We start from the raw sequence: 23,126 nt of genomic DNA, 5'->3' as shown, positions 1-23,126 counted from the left end.
ATTAGATCACAAATTTAACAACTCTATTCATTTCAAGTTTACACTGATAAACTTTTCAAAGTTTCTAAAACTGATGGTCAATTCCGTCAAACTTCTGTTAAGACGAAAAGTTAAAGTTAAATAGATGTTAAAAGGTAGAACAGAGGTTGTGGTCATGTCTTACAGTTTGAGTAAGCGAAACTTATTGACTTTCTTGTGCGCCTATTTCGCATGAGTGGCCAGCTCAGCCTATTCAACACAATGAAATCAGAACCATACCATGTGTCCCTTTATCAGCCAGTTTTGGAGTGAAGCTTGCAAATGGGAAAAAGCCAGAAAACTCAACCTCTTCGCCCCACCCCGCACAGCTTCAGGGGGAGCTACTCTGTGCTCTACTCTTTCAAACCACTAGAATCTTTGGCAGTCAAATGCCATTGTACAATCTGCTTTTTGTCAGGTCAGTTCAAACTCAATACCGGACATCACTCGGACTATCTTGTCTGCACCACGGGGGCTCTCCTAGCAACCAGGTGTCCACTCTTCATAAAGGCCGCTACTTAGCACAGAGAAAACCTCTAATAGTCACAAGTAGACCATCAACCCCAGCCAATTACTCTGCAAGTATATGCTGCTTTTCTAAATGGATATGGACAGAAAGGCTACCATTCCTCTTAATGTACCTAGAATAATTACCGATGTAATTATTATCACTAAGAACATATTTCAAAATCAAGCACATGGATAATTCTTGCTTTGTGCTGTGGTAACTCATCTTGACCTTCTTTTAGCAGAAAGTAAAAGCCGAGACAATATAGCATCTGTGAAGTCATCATGTGAAATAATAAGCCTTCTCAAACGTCTCTCTTACTTTCAGACTTTATGCGAAACTCTAATATTTCCACATATAGCTTCAAACTGTCAAAACATATGCAAATGTTCCACTTCTGGCTATTTTTCATTGAAAAACACAGGTAAAGACAAAATGCTACATCCATTTTTATTGTAAAATATTACAGACAGAATGTAAATACCTACTTCCTTTTGTTTTTGCTTAAGTATGTCTTCTTCATACTGTTTCTGCATCTCTTCTCGCTCTCGTGCTAAGCGACGTTCCTCTTCTTGTTCTTCCTTCTTTCTTTGTTCTTCTTCTAGCTGCTTCCTCCTGCGCTTCTCTTCTACCTGAGCAGTGATGGCTTTCTAGTCATAAATATCACAGAAATCACTGTCACAAATAAAAACCCACGCAGCTTTTATTTGGTGACTCTAGAATAAATTTATCAGCATACAGGAAGTATTCCACATATGAGTAAAGTTCAAACGTCAGACTCCCCATGATTTCTCCCATCTTCCACTTGTCCAGTCAAGCTCTATAATGCCCTTTCTTCACCCCCAGAAGCACTGTTGGGCCACACAGAGAAACACCTGGAGAAATCATCTCAAGGCTGTGCAGGAGCCAGGAGCAGGTGTTCTGAGTGTCTGCTCAGTGGTCAGGACTAACAACATAACTACAACCTCTCCCTTTACCAAAACTTCTAAAGAATTATTCAGACATTTCAGTCCTTTAGTATCAGACTAAAATTGGGAAAAGGCATTTAAATCTTAGCCTCCTTTGTTATATTATCTGTGAGATTTCTTAACCACAATTTTATTTTAACCTCATATGTATTTCACTTTCAAAGAACTAATTTTCATTCTGAACAGCAAACTCAGCAGAACTAAACTGATGGAAAAATATCCAATAACTAAAGACCTACTGCAAATTTATATACGCAATCTACATATTATAGACCTGTTCTATTGAAAGGCTATATATATATACACATATATAATAAATACATAAAATATATAAATACAAAAGATATATAAAATAGCTATATTTTACGATACTGCTGTTTCTAAGAATGAGTATAATTCTTACAATGCCAGTTGGGGTAAGGATTAATTCATTACAGGATTGAGGAGCACCTGTGTATAAGTTTCTATCAAAACTTTAATTTCCATTTACATATCTGTTGACCATGAACATTACTTATTATGGCAAAGGACAACAATGTAAAAGGCAATACCTGATGTTCTAACTGTTTTTGCCGCCGTCTGTCTCGTTCCTCGATCTGAGCTGGGTCCAGGAGAGCAGTCATAGAACGGAGAAAGCTGCCAAGACAGATCCATCAGATCTTTACAATCCCAAAGAGGTGGGCTCATTTTTGCCTGGACAGACCTGCTAAGTCATTTCTACTGAGCACTGAAACCAATCAGATGTTAACATAAAAATAACAGCCCTAGTAAAGCATGCAGACTTTCTCAACCATCAATAAATACTGAAGAATGAACTCACTTTGTTTTCTGATGGTTTGTCATAGCCACTTCCCTAACAGGTTTGGCTGTATGTTCTTCCTCTGAAGGTCCAACCTGGCTTCCATCTGTAGGTGTATAAACAGTGCTGATGTCAGCTAGCTCCTGAGTGTCAGGAGAGACACACAAGTACTCTGGTTGTTTGTGTGTTGATAGACAGGACAGTTGAGACTGAGAACCAGGGTAACTCTTTAAGGAATCAAAGTGCATTGCCCATCTGTCATGTTCCTCGCCCTAATAATAACAAATAAGAACTGCTAAGAATTTTCAGAATTCTCTCTCACACACACATATAAAATCAGAAATGACAATCAGAAATGTGTTTCCTAAAGTCACCATACAGCAGAATACCAGTACCAGATGCCGTCAGGTAGATTCTGACTTACGGCAACCCCATGTGTGTCAGAGTAGAACTGTGTTCCACAGGGTTTTCAACAGCTGATTTTTTGAAAGTAGACTGCCAGGCCTTTCTTTTGAGGCTCTACTGGGTGGACTCAAACCTCCAACCTGTCAGTTAGCAGCAGAGTCATTAACTGCACCATCCCCAAACTCTAGACAGCAAATGCCATAAAAATTAACAAAATTGTATTGTTTTGATTCCACGTACATTTATATAACTAATTTGGAGAATATGAGAAATAGGAAATAACTAAAAAGTACATTATAGGAAGCTATGCAAAATCACATTTGCTAAATATATTTAATGAAAGCAGGTTGAAGATCAGCAAATGTGGAATACTTCTGAGTGGTCTGGTCACGTAGCTTCAGAATACTTGTAAGCTTTAAGAAATTATTTTATATGGGAAATTTTTTTTTCTTTTTACTTCACAAATCTCCTAAGTTACCTTTGAATAATTCATTTTTTCCTCTAGTTTTCTCTGCCGGTCTTCTTCGATTTGCTTATTCAACTCTTCGATCCACTTTCTCTGCTGTTCTTGTTTCACAGTACAGACAGGGCGCTCCAGTGGCACTGCTTCCTAAACAAGGCCATCAATACCATATAAAGCTCAGGTCTCCTTTTATAACCACCTTATACTTTCGATTTTTGCCTAAATAGATTAAACACGCTTTGATCTGCTAAGGTATATATCTCTGCTATTGTTAGCTGCGGTCGAGCTGGACTCCGACTCATGGTGACCCCATGCACAATGGAACTAAATGCTGTCCGGTTCCACGCCATCCCGTGATCAGTTGGGGATCAAACCGTTTTGATCCACAGGGTTTTCAACAGCTGACTTTGGAAAGCAGATTGTCAGGCCTTCCTTCCTAGTCATCTGTCTCAGTCTGGAGGTGCCACTGAAACCTGCAAGCCTCCACTGACAGATGGGTGGTAGCTGCGCATGAGATGCACTGGCCAGGAATTCAGCCAGCTGCGTGGGAGGCGAGAATTCTACCAGTGAACCACCAGTGCTCCCCATTTATCTTGAAGATGAGCAATAACTTCAAACAAAAAATTCTAATACACAAAATTATCTAGGTATTCTGAATATCAGAATCGTATTTATAAAATACAGAACATAAGTTATTTAACTGTAAAGAAAGGAAATTTCTAACAAAAAACACATAGAAAATGATTTCTCCAAAACAAGTATAAGAAAAATTTTAAAATCCTAATATAGTCTCATGTAGAAACTGAAAAAAGTTACTGATAATATAAAACAGATGAGTGCTGTTTTACATTTGGCTTTGGACTGCCACAAATGCTGTTTTTGGACCACGAAGGAGGATCTAAGAGAACAAGAAGCCTCCCCTGTTGAATCATCATGTCTCTCTAGTATACACTCTTCTTCCTTTCTTATGCTGCTGCTACTGCCCTGTAACGAGCTACGACGTTTCTATAAGGAAAAAAACAACTGTGACTACAGTGATGTCCTGAATCCTAAGAAAACAAGAATAAAATAAAAATGCTAACATAAAATTTTGTTGTCTTAATTTATGAGAGCTTAGTGTGCTCTAACAAAAAGGAAAAAATACAGTCTACTCCAACTGTCCTGAAATGCAGGACCAAACAACAAAGACTTTATTCTACAAAATAACTGCATGACATAATGAAGACAGATGATTTGGCAGAATACCAGCCCAGGAATACACCTCACAATGTTTCTTTCTGGCCTCGTTTTTACCAGAAACAATGGAAAAGCTCTGATCAAAGGATATACTAAAAAGAAACATCTTGTCTCAGGTGCTCTCAATGATTTCTAACAGGTAAGAGCCACCATAGCACAACTTCAGAAGAGGTGTGATCTTCAGGTACATGACTTCGCAATTCTTCTATCCACAGAAGTGTTATTTAGGAGGTTAAAATGAGAAAAGAAAAACAAAGATGTAAACGGACCCTGTGAGCTCCTTAGAAGAAATTCTCAACCATGCACTTAATCGTCTTTTCTGCAAATCTGTTTTGAGTCTGATGTAACCAATTCTGGTCCCAAATTTTAGTGAAGTTGCAAATTATTTAGAGATTAAAGTCAGTGTTTCTATGAGGTAAAATAAGTCAAAATTACCCTTGAAAATTCCTAAAAATATATAAAGTGGTTTATATATATGTTTTATGTTTTTAACCCTTTGGACAACTGAATGAGTTTTCTCAATTAACTCTTAAATTTCTTACTCAAGTGTGTCCTACAAAGCTACTACACCTCACTTGCCATATGAATAATTCAATGTACTTCGTCACTAACTGGGAAACCCTTAATATTACTCTTATGTTCTTTCCACAAGTTTCCCCCAAGGTGCACTCAGTTAGACAAATAAAAAAGTGGATCTAGAAGGTGCAGAGAGGTGACAGACAAAACAGAATCACAGGCGTTCTTTCTCCCTCTTGGTCTTCTGAGCTTATGTAGTTGACACTGAGGCAAGTCAGGTGTATGTGTAACGGCAGACACAGTATATGACAAATGCCGTCTTCTGACAGTGGTCTAGCACGTCCCCTCCACTAATTCCTCAGGACAGTCATGCAAAGAATCTCTTCTCCCAGGCTCGCTCAAATCTTTTCATTTTACCTCTCTCACGTTATTTACCTGAGACATCCCTTCCCCCACACAAAAACCCCTTTTCTAAATACTCATTTTAGGTCTATTTTCAGGTGACAGTCTGAGAACTCACTAGACTGTTCCCCACAGTTCTGAAGTGCCAGGATGCTAATGTCATTCTTCATCTTCAAGTTAGTCTGTCTGTTAGGAAATGTCAGTCCTACTCCTGATACAGATGCTGTGCGAACAACAGCTGTAAATCAGAACAGAAAGCAGAGAGCTTTTCTTAGCCGTCCACTGTAGATGGCTGGCTCCATTTCATTCATTCTCTCCTTGAAGGAGTCTTCAAAAATGCCACTCTGGGAAAGGAGAACGCTCAGTGATAACCTTGTCAAGGTCCAGAATGGGACCACCTGCCAGTTCAATTCCAGGGCAATGGACTGACAGGTTCCTCACTGCCCCACACACCTACCACCCTAGTCCGCTTGCTAAGCAGAGGAGGATGGTGGTGGGGCGCAGCTCAGGACACTGGGCTATAAAGAACAGGATCTTCAAAGAGAAAGATCAACAAAACAAAGGTGAAATTACTTTTAAATTGAAAAACACCTTAATTAAAATCTTCTGTAAACTAAAGGCCCATACCAAAAAAAAGCCAAAAACCAAACTGAACCAGTTGCTGTCAAGTTGATTCCGACTCATGGCGACCTCGTGCTACAGAGCAGAACTGCACTCTGTAAGGATTCGTGGTTGTGACCTTTTGGAAGGAGATCGCCAGGTCTTTCTTCTGAGGCACCCCACAGTTGGTGTGAACTGCCAACCTTTTGATTATTAGCTGAGCACTTAACTGTTCGCACCACCCAGGAACTCTACAGAAGGCCCATAAAAAAACAAAACTGGTGCCATAAAGTTGATCTTGACTCATGGTGACCCCAAGTGTCGGAGGAGATCTGCTCCCCAGGGTTTTCTTGGCTATAATCTTTACGGAAGCAGATCGCCAGGTATTTATTCTGTGGTGCTGCTACGTGGGTTAAGCAACACCAACCTTTAGGTCATCAGTTGAGTGCAAACCATTTGTACCACACAGGGACCTATGGAAGGCCAATGCTGATTCCCAGAGGTGTACATATGGCTAAAAATCCTTTTTCTTTTTTCCTCTTTTCTCCACATGCTTATTTGCCATATATCCATATATCATTCTTGAGGCCATGTCTGTTAAAAATCTTTTGCCTATTTTAAAAAATTGGACTGTTTTCTCATTACTGAATTCTGAGTTTGTTTCCTTTTTAATATTCTGGATATATATAAGTCCTTTATCAAATAGGTGATTTGCAAATATTTTTTCCTCTATTTTATAATTTTAATAGTAACTTCAATGAGCAGAAGTTTTGAGGCCACTGTGAGCTTATATTACACTAAATGGCCCTCCTTTGGGATGATGTGACACCACGGACCAGGAACCATCTTGCAAGGCCAGAAAAAAGGATACGTGTCACATGCCCAATTTAGCTTTGCAGATTTAGTGGTTAAAGACATGTAAACACCCGACGAAACACGTGTCCTACACCAGAGGGCTAAACACCTCCAACAATAACTGCTTTGCTGAGGACATGGAAGATGTACCTGGTGATGACGCAGACTACGTTTTGGTAAAGAAGGAGTGGGCTCCAGACCATCCCTGAGTCTTCTTGGAGGAGGAGCCTCCCTCAGGATGGGAGTGCCGCCAGCTGCTGTGCTCTGGCCCTGCGTGGTCCCGCTCCCCGATGCTTTACCCTGTAGCGGCCAGTGAACCCCTGTGCGTCACTTGCACATATTCTTACTTTTCATCATCCCTGACCCACGAGAGGGGGAGCCCTGTGATCAGAAAAACCTACCCTCAAAGATAGAACTGGCGACGAGGATGGGAAGGCAGTCGGCATGACTCCCGTACCAGCATCTGCGGTTTCAACTTGGAGGCTGGGGTTTACTGACACCTCTCAAAGTTTTGGGGATGCCCCTGTCTGAGTCTGGAGGCTGCTAGCCTGCATATTATTAATTTTTACCATCATCAGGGGATTTTTCAGTTTCTGTCAAAGTCACCATTGTTGCCAGCAAGCAACAATCAAATGCTATGGAATCCCTTCATTCCAGTGCTTGGGAATGGTCAGACACCCTCTTCCCTTGGTCCAAGTGTGTTGCCTGGAGAGTACGACCACGACATTCGGGGTGATTTCCCCAAGTATGGCCCCCCTGACCCCAGACTCCAAATTCTAAAAGGCACTGTGCCACTTCTAATCGTGCAGCTGGTAACAGGGTCTTTTCCTGTGGTTGCTGTTGTCTCAAATTCTAGACCCTTCACAATTACCCACCAAGCGACCCCTGGACCTCAGCTGCCCAAGAAGTCCACAACATAACTCCCGGTTGAGGCAGTGCCACCCCTGTCCTTCCGCAAACCCCAGAGGCAACCTTTCACTTCTACAAGGCTGCCCCACCTCCAGAGATGACTCCTGGAGCTACTCAAGAACAGTATCGCCAGGCCGACTGTTACCTGCATCAGGTGGCCACCTTGAGGGCCCAATTTTCAGTTGGCCAGGAGTGAGGACTTCCTTGACTACCCTCATCCCCACCAGAACCCCTGGATTAAAAGACCCATGCAGCGGCTCCTTTCTAGGATGGCTGCAAGTACTATCAGTAACAACCTGAAGATGGTAAAGCTAAAGGCACCGGGGTGGGGGGGGAGGGGGCAGAATTCGAGCCATTCTAACCTCCAGGAAATCCATGAAGAGATTCAGCCCCTCACTCACGTATAGGCATCTGTAGGCATATACATGTTTGTGTGTGCTGCATATGTATCCATATATGTAATAGAGCACAGAGGGGGCACAGTTACATAGACTTCTTAGACATACCCAAACAACTCACGGGATTGCTTTACTCGGTTAAACAGTTTAGGCCCATAGTCTCGTGGGACAACTCAATCAACTGGAGTGACACAGTTCATAAATATAATGTTCAAGTTTGGTTTGTAACATCTGAGGTCTTAAAAGCTTACAAGCAGCCATCTAAGATTCAAACATTGGTCTCTACTCGTCTGGAGCAGAAGAGAATGAAGGAAACCAAAGATTCAAGGAAGAAACTAGGCCCGCAAGACTAATAAACCACACGAACCACGGCCTCTTCTAAACTGAGACCAGAATAGCTAGGTGGTGCCTAGTTACTACTACAGACTGTTCTGACCACGAACACAAGAGAAGGTCCCAAAAAGAATGGAGGGAAAATGTAGACCAAAATTCAAATTCTGAAAAAAGGCCAGATTTATTGGGCTGATGGAGACTCGGGGAATACCCAAGACTATCGCCCTAAGATACCCTTCGAACTTGGAAACTACTCCTGGAGGTCATTTTTCAGCCAATAATAGACTGGCTTATAAAGTAAACAATATCACCCTTGAGTAACATGTTCTCTTAAACAATCAAGCATATGAGATCAAAAGGTCAACATTTACCCAAAAGCAAAGATGAAAAAGCAGGAGGACAAGGGAAGCTAGATCAATGGAAACAGAACACAGAATGGAAATAATGAGAACACTGACACATTGTGAAAGCTGTAACCAATGTCACAGGACAATTTGCGTAAAAACTGTTAAATGGGAACTCAATTTGCTGTGTAAACTCTCACCTAAAACCCAATTAAATATCAAAAAAATATATATCGCAGCATCCTCTCAATTTGCCTCACCTTTTATTTAAGCACTTTACCCAAAACTGTTTTCAAGTGGGCAAAAAACACCTTCAGAGGCCTTCTATAAGGCCAAGGATATTTTTTATCCTCTCATCTTATCTGAATGATAGTTTCACTGGATATAAAATTCTAAAATTTAAGTCCTTTTCCTTCAATACTTTGAAAACATGATTCCATAGTTATCTTGCACCCAGTGTTGTTGAAAATCTTGATTTCAATCTAATTCTTGATCTTTTACACATATACTCTGCTCTTGCTTTCTGTAGGCTTTTAGAATCTTTTTTTAAAGATATTCTTAAGTTTCAGTTTAGTATGTGTAAGTGGGGCTGTCCTTATTTTCCTTTTTGGTGCACTATGGGCCCTTTAAAGACCGCTGGTAGTGCAATGGTTAAAGTGATCAACTGCTAATCAAAAGGTCTATGGTCTGAATCCATCAGCTACTCTGTGGGAGAAAGACGTGACAGTCTGCTTTCATAAAGATTTACAGCCTTGGAAACCCCATGGTTCTAACTCTGTCCTATGAGCTCACTGTCTTAGTCATCTAGTGCTGCTACAAAAGAAATAACACGAGCAGATAGCTGTAACAAAGAGAAATTTATTTCCTCACAGTAAAGCAGGCTAAAAGCCCAAATTCAGGGCAGCAGGTCCAGAGGAAGGCCCTTTCTCTGTCGGCTCTGGAGGAAGGTCCTTGTCCTCAATCTTCCCTTGCTCAAGCAGGGACCCTGGGTCCAAAGGACGCACTCTGTTCCCAGTGCTGCTTTCTTGGTGGTATGAGGTCCCCCCTCTCTGCTAGGTTTCCTTTCACATTTACATTTAATGAGGGCTGTGACTACTCAACTAGGCAGTGGGTGTGGGTTTTGGTGACTTTAGTAAGGGTGTTACAATCCCACCCTAATCCTCTTTAACACAAAATTGCAATCGCAAAATAGAGGACAACCACACAATATCCAGAATCACAACTAAGCCAAATTAATACACCTATTTCTTAGGGGGGGACATAATTTAGTCTATGACAGTCACTGAGTCAGAACTGACTTGACAGCAGTGGGTTATGGGCCCTTTACATCTGAGGTCTGTCTTTTAATTATGGGAAATAGATCCCAACTACCTTTTCAAATACTTCCTCTTCGCTGTTTTTCCCTTCTTTTTGAGCTGCCTATTATTTAAACGCTGTTGTTCGGTGCTGTTAAGTCGATTCAGACTTATAGCGACCCTTATAGGACACAGCAGAACTGCCCACAGGGTTTTCAAGGAGTGGATGGGGAATCCAGATGCTGACCTCTGGGTTAGCAGCTGCAGCCCTTAAACACCACGCCACCAGGGCTCTACAGTCTACATGGCAGCATTTCTTTACATTCACAATGCTTTTTCAAAAAAAAAAACAGTAATACTTTTTTCCTTATATTTGTCCTCTCCTCCTTTCTCCTTTTAAAGCAACTTTCTAAATGATTTATTCTCCCCTAACTGTATCATTTCTGCTATTTCTCTTCTATTGTACATTTTAACTATTGTATTTTTCACACCTACTATTTCTGGTGTTCTGTTTTCTTGTTCTCATTGCTAATACCTTCTCTCTTACTTTTACTATGTTTACTAGGCTAAATTTAAATTACTGGTCCATCTGTCCTAACATGTTCCCTTCTGTTGGAATGTCTGGCAACTAACAGCCAGTAAACTAAGATGGTAGGGGTAGATGGTAAGATGGTAAGAGCAGGCTAGGCATAAGGTGGAAAACTGCACATATTAGTTACACTGCAATCACTCCTCCCCCCCCCCCCAACAACTCCTTAGGTCAAAGCTTTACTCTCTGGTAACTTGCCTTAGACTGTAATTATAATTCACCAGCCCTCTAGGTTTGGAACAGGGAGGAATGGGACCATCTCCACCTGATTGTCTCAGCTCCTCAAAAGAAATGAGATTCAAGCAAGCACTGCCCAGAATTTCATTCTGGAGGACTGCTAGATGAAGGATCCGAGTAGTAATAAATGTAGAAGACGCTGTTTAAGAAATGGCATGAGTAGGATGAAGAAGGTTAGCAAGAACAGAACTCCAAAACTTATTCCATTTTATCCTCTCGCAGCAATGCTGGGCTCACTTCTACCCCAGGCCACCTACCAAGCCAGAAGGCCACAGCAGTATCCCTCCCCTCACTTTTTTTTCCCAGTATCTTAGGGGTTGATATTGGTAGTGGTGGAGGGGGTTTCCAGTAGTTTGCAACAGAATTCAAAATCTTGTTAGGACTCCTGGAATCTCAGTATCTGTGAATTGTAAAGCTTATTGGTGATCAGTATTTTCTACTTGACTTTTATTTTTGGTTATGTTTCTAATAATAGCAAATTTTGTAACTGCTCCATTGACATCAAAAGTTGAACTGTGTATTTGTTGAAAATAAAATTACTGACACTCTAATTATATTGTTCAAATACTCTAATAATGTTTTTGGTAAAAGTCTGCTTCTTCTACTTGTTTTTGACTTACGAATTTCATAAATAATTTAGAAAAATCATCACTTTTACAACTTATTGACTCCTTTTTTATCACAATAAACTACTGTGCCAACAACCGCTTTCTCCCCTGAAGTAGTATTTCCAACATTTCTATCATCAGTCTTGCTTTTTGTTCTTTCTCAAAAATTTTGATTAGTTTACATACCTTTTTTTTTAATAACGTATAATTTTGTTTCACATCTCTTTTAAGCAGCAAGTCTTTGGGATTCTCATACCTCTACTTTTTAACCACAAAACTTTTGACCTGTAAGAGCAGATTTCTGTGTTCCTGCTGTTACTACTTATTGTTGTTGTTACTCAGGCGATGCTGGGAGACATTGTGTTTATGATTACATCAGTGGTCACCTTACTCTTCTATATTCTTCAACCTTTATCTGATTTTCAAAATCATAATTACATAACTCTGCCTTTATAGAGACATCACCCAAGTAACACAACAACACTATGTGTAATGTTCTAACAAAACAAAGGCATAAAGAATGAAACTGGATAGTTTTCCACTTCCACTACTCTTCACCAGAGGCAGACAATGCCAACAACATGATTTCCCTTCATTTATGTACATATATACGTTAAGTCCTTTAAGTTTTTTTTTCCTTTAAACAGGTACTGTTATAATACTACATACATGGTTCTATAACTATTTTCATTTCATCACGTCATAGAGATTGTCATGTCTGCTGCACATTCCTTTTCTGCCACAAATTCCTCTTTAATTGTGTTTCAATTTTCATTCATTTTCCTGGCCCGGAAAATAGCCTTAAGAACCTAAAAAAAAAAAAAATTGCTGGGGAAGATTCTAGGGAGGAATATTTTGTAAATTCTTACAGGTCTGAGTATGCCTTATGTTCTCTTTACATATCAACATGTTGCCTAGGCATCAAATATTTCAGTCCTAGTTTTTATCTATGAAACCTCTACATACAATGTTCCATTATCTACAGAGGAGATATTTAAAGTCAACTTGATTTTGGTTCCTTGTCTTCTTATGTTTAAATGATTGAAGGAGTCTATTTTTTTATTCATTTGGCTTTTTTCTTTCTTTTTCCCCTGGGTCTAGAAGTTTTTTCTGACACCTGTCATTATCCGCATTTATCTGTTCTAATTTCTTCTTTAGAAAGCATAACATTTAAAGCTGTATCTTCATAATCAATTTGTAAAAGCTTCTATCTCAGGTTTTCCTGTCTTTTTTTTTTTTCTATATGGGGAGTGTTCTCACAGTGATTTCTTCCACTTCCTCACAGTGATTGTAATTTATTGCGTTATTAAATCTTTTTTCTCTGCTACTATATTCTTAGTTTTCTTCTACTCTCTTACCTTCGGCCTTTCTTGTACATGAGTTTCCTGAACTACTTCAAGTGGAATATGACAGAAATACATAAAAACTTAGTCAATGTTTTCTTTAAAATTTTCCTGCTCTACATAATAGGACATATTTCTTATGAGAAATTTTCCTCATCACTAAAGCTGTTCACCAAAAAAAAAAGGGCAAAATGACGAATACTGTGTTAGATGTCATTTTACAACAATAGCCCTCCCCCTTCTTCCACCCCTCGGTTGCTGTCGAGTCGATTCCAACTCCTAGTGACCCTACAGGACAGGGTAGAACTGGCCCATACAATTTCCAAGAAGCACCTGGTGGGTTTGAACTGCTGACCTTTTGGTTGGCAGCTGTAGCTCCTAACCACTATGCCACCAGGGTTTCCACAAGTGCAGCAGCAACCAAAAATAGAAATTAAAAAAAAAAAAAAGGAGACACTGAAGTTGGTAATACTACTTAGGTATATCCAAACACCTCGTGGGATTAGTTCTGTTGGTTCAAGGGTACAGGGTCATGGGTTTGTGAGACTGTCCACTCAATTGGCCTAATACTGTTTTTAGAGCTACTTTTCCACTCCCTAGTTCAGTGAGTAGTTCCTGGGTCTTAAAAGCTTGTTAGTGGCTATCCAAGATATAATAATTGGTCTCTCTCTACTTGCCCAGAGCAGCAGCAGGAGACCCAGGAATCAGAAAAGAAAATGGACTGCAGGTCTGTCTCCATGAACTACTACCTCCTTTGTCATGAGAATGTTTTGATTAAGGAAACAATAGATGAATCCTGATTAAAAGGGGAAAAACGTGGAATATAATTGCAAATTCTTACAGAATCCAGACATACTATAGCCAGAGATGGGATGAACCTTTCAAATCCATGGCTTTCAGAAAAATCTTCAAACCTGAACCAAAATTATCCCCGGAAGTCATCTTTAAACTACACAGCAATTTAGTTAAATTAGTAAAGAATGTTCACCCTGAGTACTGTGCTCTTTTAAAGAAGTATCTGTATGAGATGAAGTTGATAACAGTAAATCCAAAGACTAGATGAGAAGTTTAGAGGGTAGTGTGTCTAAGTCTGAGCCCTAGTGGTGCAGTGGTTAACAGCTCTATGGCTGCTAACCAAAAGGTCAGCAGTTCGAATCCACCAACTGCTCCTTGGTAACCCTTTGGGGCAGTTCTACTCTGTTCTTATACTGTCACTATGCGTCGGAATGGACTCACTGGCAACTGGTTTGGGTTTGGTTTGGTTTCTAATTCAATAGTGTTAGAACAATATGGGTCCAGATAGCTAGAATGGTGACACAAGGTGAAGAACTATAACTAGTTTGAATTGTACATGGAGAAATTGTTGAACGAATGTATGTTCTGTGTATATTGTCACCAAAATTAAAATAAATAAATAAAAAGAGAGACTTTCCTCTTGGATACTTAGCAGGAATATCCCCCCTTTCTATTGCTGAATATTTTCATAGTCTTTTTTTTTTTTTTTTTCTTTTTTAACCCTTCCTCGAACAAAACAAGCCTCAGCCAGGTCTAATGCAGGGAATGCCCAGCTTGCTCTCAGTGCTCTCCTCCATTGTCAGGGTAGTAGTATAGTTAATTCTGAAACTGCCCAGTACAGCTCCTGGAGCATAAAAAGCCTTCAAACAATTCCATTTCCTTATTTTATTTAACTAGTTCATCTTCCTGGCAAGGCAAAGAGACTTATCCAACTCTGGATAAGGAAGAGGCCTCTTTGATTGGAATTCAATCTTGGAAGGATGAGACAGGGTTCTCTTAATACAGCCCAGTGTGGAGAGCCAAAAGGAAGCTTTGACCAGGACTGGCTCATTTTGATCAGGATATAGTATTTGTTCTCACCTGAAACAGGACCACCAGTGGATTGGGACTGGGCTACAACTAGCTTATAACCCAGGTTCTGTCCAGAAGGGACTAACAATCTACCAATACTACTCCAGGAGTCTAAAGTAACCTGACAACAAAAGAAATATAAACATTCTTGGTATGTCATTTTAATGCTACTGGTGTGTGACCTGCTATTTAAAAGGAAAAAAAAAATCTTGTCGTTAGTGACATATATCCGTAGAAATTACTGAATTCTGAGTATGCTCTAACGGGCTATTATTCTCTGTGCATAACTCGGAAAGTAGAGTTTTGTATTTTCGTTTATATTCTTTTGCATGTCAGAAATATTACATAACATTTTAAAGAGTCAGAAAGTTTAAAAGTAAAAAAAAGATACATATACATGAGCCAATATGATTATGAATATGTGTCTTTGGCATTAATGCAGATGAATGATTGTATTAGAGCTTTGAACCAGGTCTGCAGAATTTACTCATGGCTGATGAAGCAAAACCCAAACAGCCTGATTTTTTAAAACACGGGTGACTTGGAATGATAACTGGAACACTAAAAATTATGGGCCAAACTCTGCTAGAAACTTAACCTCTCTCCTAGAAAATAAGGTCAGTGTGTTTGTTGCATAGCAACCAAATCTCTTGACCTGCAGAGTTGGAAACAGCTGTGCCTCACTCAAAAGTTGACAGCTGACTGTGCTGCTTTGAATGTGTATCACGCTTCACAATCCTGGCAATAATCCAATCTCCTGAACCAGGATCCTGAAAGGGCTTACTATGTCTCTTCCAAGTACCCCATTCTAGGGCTTCAATCTGTAATTTTTCCCATTCTGGTTATCGTTCCACTTCACCTAAATTAAAAAAATTTGCTTCTGTTCCAATTTCACTTCATTGGCCATGACTGACCAGTTCCAACTAGTTTAGAAGCCCTGAAGCCCTGATTTATGTATCTACTCATTTAAAAAAAAAAAAAAACAAAAGACCATCAGAAGAGTCCATATCAGACTCATGGGATGCTGGGCAGGTTGGGGGTGGGAGGGAATGATGGGAGCTGTAACTTTACATTTTTAAATATGGAAAAAGATGAAGCAGAAATGAGAGAATGTTAACAACTGCCAATTCTGAGTGGTGAAAATGTTGCATTATTCTTGCTAATTTTTTTTTTTTTAATTCAGGGGGAGGGAGGACTATGCAACTATCTGAGAACAGGCAGAAAACAAAAAACCAAGAACTAAAACTTGGTGGGGGGAGAAATGAACCTTGAAAATATTAATATTCAAGATATACACAAGAGAAGTGAATATTATAAGCATGAGGGAATCTAGGAAGTCAAGAAAAGAACTCCAAAAAGTAGAAAGGGGTAAGCAACATCATCATATTATAGGGTGGTGAGACAGGATGAGGACTGAAGAGGAACCCATGACGTATGGTGACTAGAAATTAGGTAACCAGTTACCTTCCTCAAGAATGGCTGAAGCAAAAGCCAGACTACAGTGAGTTTCTGAATGAAGAGAAAACAAAAATGTATCATCAGAAAATACAGTCTAACAGTAGTAGCTAAAGGAAGCAGCAGCCTAAGGAGAGGTAATCGCTTAAGAAGTTAAGGTTGAAGATTTTTTAGAATGTAGTGAGATTTAAACAATCTTTTAAACTAAGGAGAAAAAGTTAATGGGCAGAGAGAATTTTAAATCCATGGTAGAGAGAGCAGACAGAAACAGAAACAAGAGCACAGAAGTTAGACTTGCGAATATTAACAAACAGAAAGAAAATTGACACATTTTATGCTATGCAGTTTCTCTCACCTCTCTGATTAAATCGTCAGCCAAGAGTGCAGTAGATAGGTTAAGGGATTACAACAACCATATGGAACGATCAAAGAGCCCAACAAACACCTGACTACTAGTTGAAAGGTTGGCAGTTCGAACCCACCCAGAGTTGTCTCAGAAAATAGGCCTGCCTGGTGATCTGCTTCCCAAAGGTCACAGCCTTGAGAACGCTGCAGAGCACAATTGTACCCTGCACACATGGGGCTGCCATAAGTTGGCATCTACTTGGCAATTAACAAAGGCAATGTTTAGATCCAGCTAAGAACTAAAACTATTCATATAAAAACTAGTCTTTAGGATTCCACCCTTTTCTCTAGTCGTCTACAAGCAGGGACAGAAGAATAAAGAGAGGTAGACCAAAAAGGGCTGCTGAGTATCAGGGTATATGTTATAAAAGGTTTCTCAGATGAAGGAAAAGAAGGCAATGGTAGCAAGCAATGTTGTTGAAATGACAGATGGTGGTGGGGGGGGAAGAACAGGAAAGGGACTGATAGGCTAGAAGGGCGGAATCGTCCCCAAATCAAAGAAGATGTTTAAGAAAAGTGAACAAGACAGGCAGATATGGGTTGTAATTATAAAATGGGGTGAGAATTAAATGTTTCGGAGGTGGAGAAGTTCTAGAAAATGCTAATTCTCGAGCATGATATATAGCCTGTACGTCATGATGGGTGATTAAAAAAAGTGGGGGGGAGGGCGGGCTGCGCAAGGTGACAAGGAATTGTGAAGTCAGGGTATTAAATCGTCCTCAAGAATACTACAGCCAGTCCCCGCACCTCCCTCGCCCCATCAAGATAAACAAACCAAACCAAACCCAGTGCCGTCAAGTCAATTCCAACTCATAGCCACCCTATAGAACAGAGCAGAACTGCCCTATAGTTTCCAAGGACTGCCTGGTGGATTCAACCCTCTGGTTAGCAGATATAGATAGCACTTAACCACTAGCCACCAGGGTTTCCATCCCTATCAAGATAGCAGCAATTAAATTAAAAAAAAAAAAACAAACAAACAGTAAGCCAAGGTCTTTAGAAAATGTAACGGGAAGCATGTGCATGACAAGGTTGAAGGCAGGGCAGGGGTGATAACCAGGTGACAGAAACAAAAATGGCAGTAATTTTTGCTGGCTGAGTGCGGAACTATGGTATGGTGGTAGCAGTAAGAAGCTATCTGAATGACAATCCCACTTTCTACCCCATGTTACATTAGAATCCCCCCCTTTACTTAAGTGAAAGAAGCTCTGGTGGCTCACTGATTAAGCGCTCTGCCACTAACAGAAAGTTTGGCAGTTCAAACTCACCAGCCGCCCTGCAGGAGAAAGATGTGACAGGCTGCTTCTGTAAAGATTACAGCCTTGGAAACCCTACGGGGCGGTGCTATTCTGTCCTATCCGGTTGCTATGAGTCATAATGGCAGTGGGTTTGGTTTGGTTTAGTTAGGTTCCGAAGGGAGGGGTAGTCTTCAGGAGCTGTCTGTAGAGTTTAGAGAAAGCCAAGTTTTCATTAAGTGAGGTATTTCCAAAAAAGCTGAGGCTGTAAGGGAATTTCTTAGAAACACAGAAGGAGTTTTAAAATCCCCAATGTAAAAGGATATGTAGGCTAAAGGATATAGAGATGAGACTACAAGGCAGGTGACTTGTATTCAATTGGGGAGAGGGGTGAGGCTAACCATGAAGAAGAGAACTGAAAGGGAGCCGATGAGAGGAATGACCCTAAACGGCCTTAGGGCTCCAGACAGACCTGTCTTGTCAATTACATAAAGAGCAAATCTTTGTTAAATATGTTATATGTCAGTCACTATTCTAACGCCATTGCATGCTTTATTTCATGTTTTAACAAAAGAGGCCTTGTGATTCTGTCTGCAACCAAACTTTTCCCCCTCCCAGTTACAAGAAAAGGCTAACCAAGTATTCAATTGTACACATCGCTGTGGCTATGGCTGGAATTTCTGAAACCAACTGGTCTCAGGTACTGGGAGAAGGGCTCTTCTGTTAATCACTGCCCCTCAATAGCCCCCCTGCAGTGTCTCACCACATTCACACACAAATACATGAAAACTGCATTTCAGTAGTAAAAGGATGAGTAGAATCATTCTTTTGAGTTACTCCATTATGTCCAGAATACATTTGTTAAAATGCAAATGTTCACTGGGATGCAGGGATTACATGTAAAAAGAAATGGCTAGTAATTTTTTTTAATTGAAGGAACATAATGTACTCAGTAAAACTTAACTGGTAATTAAAAGTGACAGCATTTTTAGCTTTACACCCTAAAGAAAAACAGGTTAGACAACCATCAAGTACTACAGGGTTTAAATATTCAAAATACTGACATTAGGACTTACCTCCAGAGGCGGACTAGCTCTAACAACCAACTGTCCAGCACTCTGGACGGCCACTGCTTGGCTGGGGGACTGTGACAGAATGCTTGAAGAGCTAGCAGATGTCTAAAAACAAACAGAAAAACAAAGGCACTTCCTCTTTGTCTAAGATTTAATACAGACAAAATTTAAAGATCACAAAAGCACAACCCAACGGACATCTGGTAGGTACTTATGTTTGACCAACAAACACTGGCTGTAAGAAGGTAAAAACCAACTGCCATTAAATTGATAACTGTAAAATAAAAAAAGTTTTACACTATGAACACCACTTAGCATTTTAAAAAACATAATCTCTTATGTTCCATAAATGTTTGGTTTTCATACACTTACCCGAGATTGATCAAGAATATGAGGTTTTTCCCATATTATTTTATCACTTTCAGATTTTTTCCAAGGATTATTATTCCTTTTTTCAGAAGCTTCTTTTTCTTTCTTCTTTAAAGCAACCTGTTCATCTGTAAATAATGTCCTTTTTTAAAAAAATGTACAAAAACTGTAAAAAAAAAATCATGTAAGCAAATTGTGACCTTCTTAAAGAGTGCAGATTCTAACACAAATCTAATCAAACTTGTTTTTTAGGGAGGAGATTAACTCACAAGACAGAAGAATTTTAAAGGATATGAAGTAGAAAAAAACAATCAGAACCAAACTTAGAAACGATCCAAATGGATGTAAAAGTGTTTTGCTTATTACCACAAATATCAACGAGGAGCAATTTTGGTCAGAATAATTTACTTCATGTTATGCTAATTATTCTACATTCCTGTTATGGTCATTCAGTTATTATGAAGAGAATTAAAAGCTAGAACTGTGGAGTCAGAAAACCCTACCAAGTTCAACTACTTTTAGCTATGTGACTATGGGCAAGTTGCTGTTAACCTCTCTAAACCTCAATTTCTTCCTCTAAGAAATGGGGGTAATAACAGTACCTATTTCAGTGTAGGGCCTGGCATAAAGTAAATATTTAATAAACATTTAACCATTATTCATACCTGCTGAAAAGTAAAAAAAAACAAAATCCTCTAACAGATACAGTACGAATAAATACAAGATCCCCAATAGTTCTTCAAAGGAAATATAAAAGTCTAACATGTACAAATTTAACTCCAGGAAAATTAATAAAAGCATGATTTAGACAAAGTGAGATGTGTTTTTCTAACAGGATCAAGTTTTTTTAAAAAAGTAAATTGTTTTCTAAAATAATAATTAAAGCATAAAATATTTCAAGTAATTTGGAATTGTGTTTTGATAAGCTGCATTTGTGTTGAAAAAAAATATTTGGTCCAGAAATATTTATAAAGCTGAAACTGTGATATAAGTAAGTACACATCACACCCCCAAAAATCTTCTGATATTCCTACTGTACATTTAATTTCTTTATTCTTCTTCTTGTACCTTCACTTCCAACATCAACTCATTCCCTATTTCTGCTGCTAATTTTTCTAAATTACCTGTCCCAGCAGGCTTACTGATTGCCTCTTACAACTCACGAGTTGAGTAGAGGGTGAAGCCCATCTCCACGTTTTTAGTACAGCTGTTCCTAAGAAGGGAGCCCTGGTGGTGCAGCGATTAAGAGCTTGGCTGCTAACCAAAAGGCGGGCGGTTTAAATCCACCAGCTGCTCCCTGGAAACCCTATGGGCACTTCTACTCTGTCCTATAGGGTCACTAGGAATCAGAACTGACTTGACGGCAATGGTTAGGTTTGGTTCAGCATTCCTAAGAAGTAAAGCAGTTGCTTCACATATTTTCCAAACTGATTACTGGACCCTATGTCCAGTCCAAGAAGTAATGGGAGTTTCCTATTATCAATATTTCAAGACCCTAACAGAAATTATACATTTTTCTGTGTTAAGGTCCACAGGCTAACAAAAAGCAGTGTTTGTTTTTGTCTAGAATATACTGAGTGACATTATATTGATTCAATACTCTTGATTAATTTAAAAAATGAAATCAGTTATTTGTTAATAAAACCATCTTTAAACCCACAGGATTTATGTAATGGAAAAAATATGAAGAAGGATTCTCAGACAGTGAGAAAAGTTAATTTGTTTGGGCTAGAGGCTCAGCTCTGGCTGCCAGTGCCCACTGCAGGGCACCAAACAAAAAGACACAACCTAAGGCAATGTGCAGCCACAAAGCTACGCGTGCATTTGTTGAGAACTATTCTAGATGTGAAATGTTACGAAACAAGATTTTTTATATTACTGAAAGATATGCTTCATCCTCAATATATACTTCTTAAGCCAACAAAACCATACTGTAAGCTATAAAAATTACCTACCTAGTTCCTTCCTCCACTGGGCTTTTTTTGCTTCCAACAAACTTCTATCACGTTCTCTTTCCCCGAGAGTACTGAATATGTCAGCTGGCTTCCATACGTTCTCTCTAAGGCAACAATTAAAAAAAAAAGAAACCTTATCAATTTTAGCACAACTTAACTCCATAAAATTAGTAAACTTTTGAATGGCTCTAAGTCTTCAGAGTAAACATTTCACATACAAGTACAAGTAAAGTCATATTATCCCCAAGATAACAATAAAAGACATGATGAGTTACATACATAGCAATTTTCTGCTCAAGCGGCTTAGATGTCTCCTGCTTTTTATTTAAAACCAATTTATTTTCTTCCGGGACAGACAAAACAGCCTCAGTTTTTTGGAGTAGTCCCATTATGTTTTCATCCTTTGGCTGATTAGGAATATTGTTGAAATGTAGATTGTACCGACCTAGGAGGTGGTAAAATGCATTTTTTAAAATTAATACTGTGGTGGTAGCTGTTGTAGCCATTAAGTTGATTCCAACTCATATCAGCCCTGTGGGACACAGCAGAACTTCCCTATAGGGTTTCCCAGGCTGTAATCTGTATAGGAGCAGATTAACAAGTCTTTACTCCCGCACAGCTGCTGGTGGGTTCCAACCACCGACCTTTGGGTTACCAGACAGGTACTTAACCACTGTACCACCAGGGCTCCTTAAAATTAATAAATTATATCAATTACAATACCTTATCTTGCCATACTTCTATACGGTTTAAAAAACACTGTCTTATACACGATCTAATTTAATTCTCACAACAATCCTTAAGGTGAGTATTATGATTTCCTTTTTGTCAAAAAAAGGAAACCAAGACAACCTATACACTGAGAGAAAATTTGGGGGAACCATATATCTGATAAGGGCTTAACATGCAGAATATAAAAAGAACTCCTACATCTTAACAAAAGGACAAACAATCCAGTCAAAAAATGGGTAAAGGATTTGAAAAGCCATTTCAGTAAAGATATACAAATGGCCAAGGAGCATGTGAAAAGACAATCAACATCATTAGCCATCGTTGTTGTTGTTGTTAGGTGCCATCCAGTTAGTTCAGACTCATAGCGACCCTACTGGGGAGATGCAAATCAAAACGACGACGAGTTATCACTTCAACCCCATTAGGATGGCTAAAGAAAAACAACAAATGTTGGTCAGGATGTGGAGAAACTGGGACCCTTATCCACTGTAAGTGGGAATCCAAAACGGTACACCCATTGTGGAAAACACTTTTGCGGTTCATCAAAAAGTTAAACATAGAACTACCATATGACCTAGCAATTCTATTTCTACGTAAACCCAGGAGACCTGAAGGCAGTGATACGGACACATGAACACCAATATTCACTGTAGCGCTATTCACAATTGCCAAAAGGTGGAAACAACCGAAATGTCCATCAACAGATGAGTGAATAAACAAAATGTGATATATACATACAAAAAAATATCACTTAGCCACAAAGAGAAATGAAGTCCTCATACCTGCTCTACCATGGATGAGGATGAGCCCTTAAAACATTATGCTAAGTGAAGTCAATCACAAAAGCAGAAATATTGTATGATCTCAATTATATGAAATACCTAGAATAGGTAAATGCATAGAGATCAAAGTATACTGATGATGACCAGGGAGGAGGGAAGGAGGAATCAGTGTTTAGGAATCACTGAGTTTCTGTTTACAGTGATGGAGAAGTTGGCAGTGGATATCGGTGATGGTTGTACAACAGGATTAATGTAATCAGTGTTACTAAATTGTACGTGTAAACAACACTGACTTGGCAAATGCTGTGTCATATATTTTTTTTACAGTAACACAAAAGAAGTTAAAAAAGGAAACTAAGGCCAAGAGGTTAAATGACTCACTCATTGCCATACAACCTCTTACATCAAATAAGGAAGAAAAACAGCAA

General features: G+C 39.3%; 1 protein-coding gene across 8 annotated transcripts in view; it reads right to left on the bottom strand.

Annotated features, from left to right (window-relative positions):
* Nucleotides 1–23,126, bottom strand: part of CCDC66 (coiled-coil domain containing 66) — a 58,969-nt gene that overhangs the window by 15,400 nt on the left and 20,443 nt on the right. For all 8 annotated transcript variants that reach the window (XM_049862243.1, XM_049862246.1, XM_049862247.1 and 5 more), the window contains 8 exons: nt 21,464–21,629; nt 21,185–21,288; nt 19,233–19,357; nt 18,864–18,965; nt 3,177–3,308; nt 2,315–2,565; nt 2,046–2,130; nt 1,015–1,176 (listed from right to left, as the gene is read on the bottom strand). In XM_049862243.1, coding sequence (XP_049718200.1) covers nt 1,015–1,176; nt 2,046–2,130; nt 2,315–2,565; nt 3,177–3,308; nt 18,864–18,965; nt 19,233–19,357; nt 21,185–21,288; nt 21,464–21,629 — 1,127 coding nt within the window. The remainder of the gene's footprint in view (nt 1–1,014; nt 1,177–2,045; nt 2,131–2,314; nt 2,566–3,176; nt 3,309–18,863; nt 18,966–19,232; nt 19,358–21,184; nt 21,289–21,463; nt 21,630–23,126) is intronic.

The sequence above is a fragment of the Elephas maximus genome, chromosome 20 (genome assembly GCF_024166365.1).
Source record: "Elephas maximus indicus isolate mEleMax1 chromosome 20, mEleMax1 primary haplotype, whole genome shotgun sequence".
Taxonomy (NCBI): domain Eukaryota; kingdom Metazoa; phylum Chordata; class Mammalia; order Proboscidea; family Elephantidae; genus Elephas; species Elephas maximus.
This window is presented reverse-complemented; position numbering and strand designations above follow the sequence as displayed.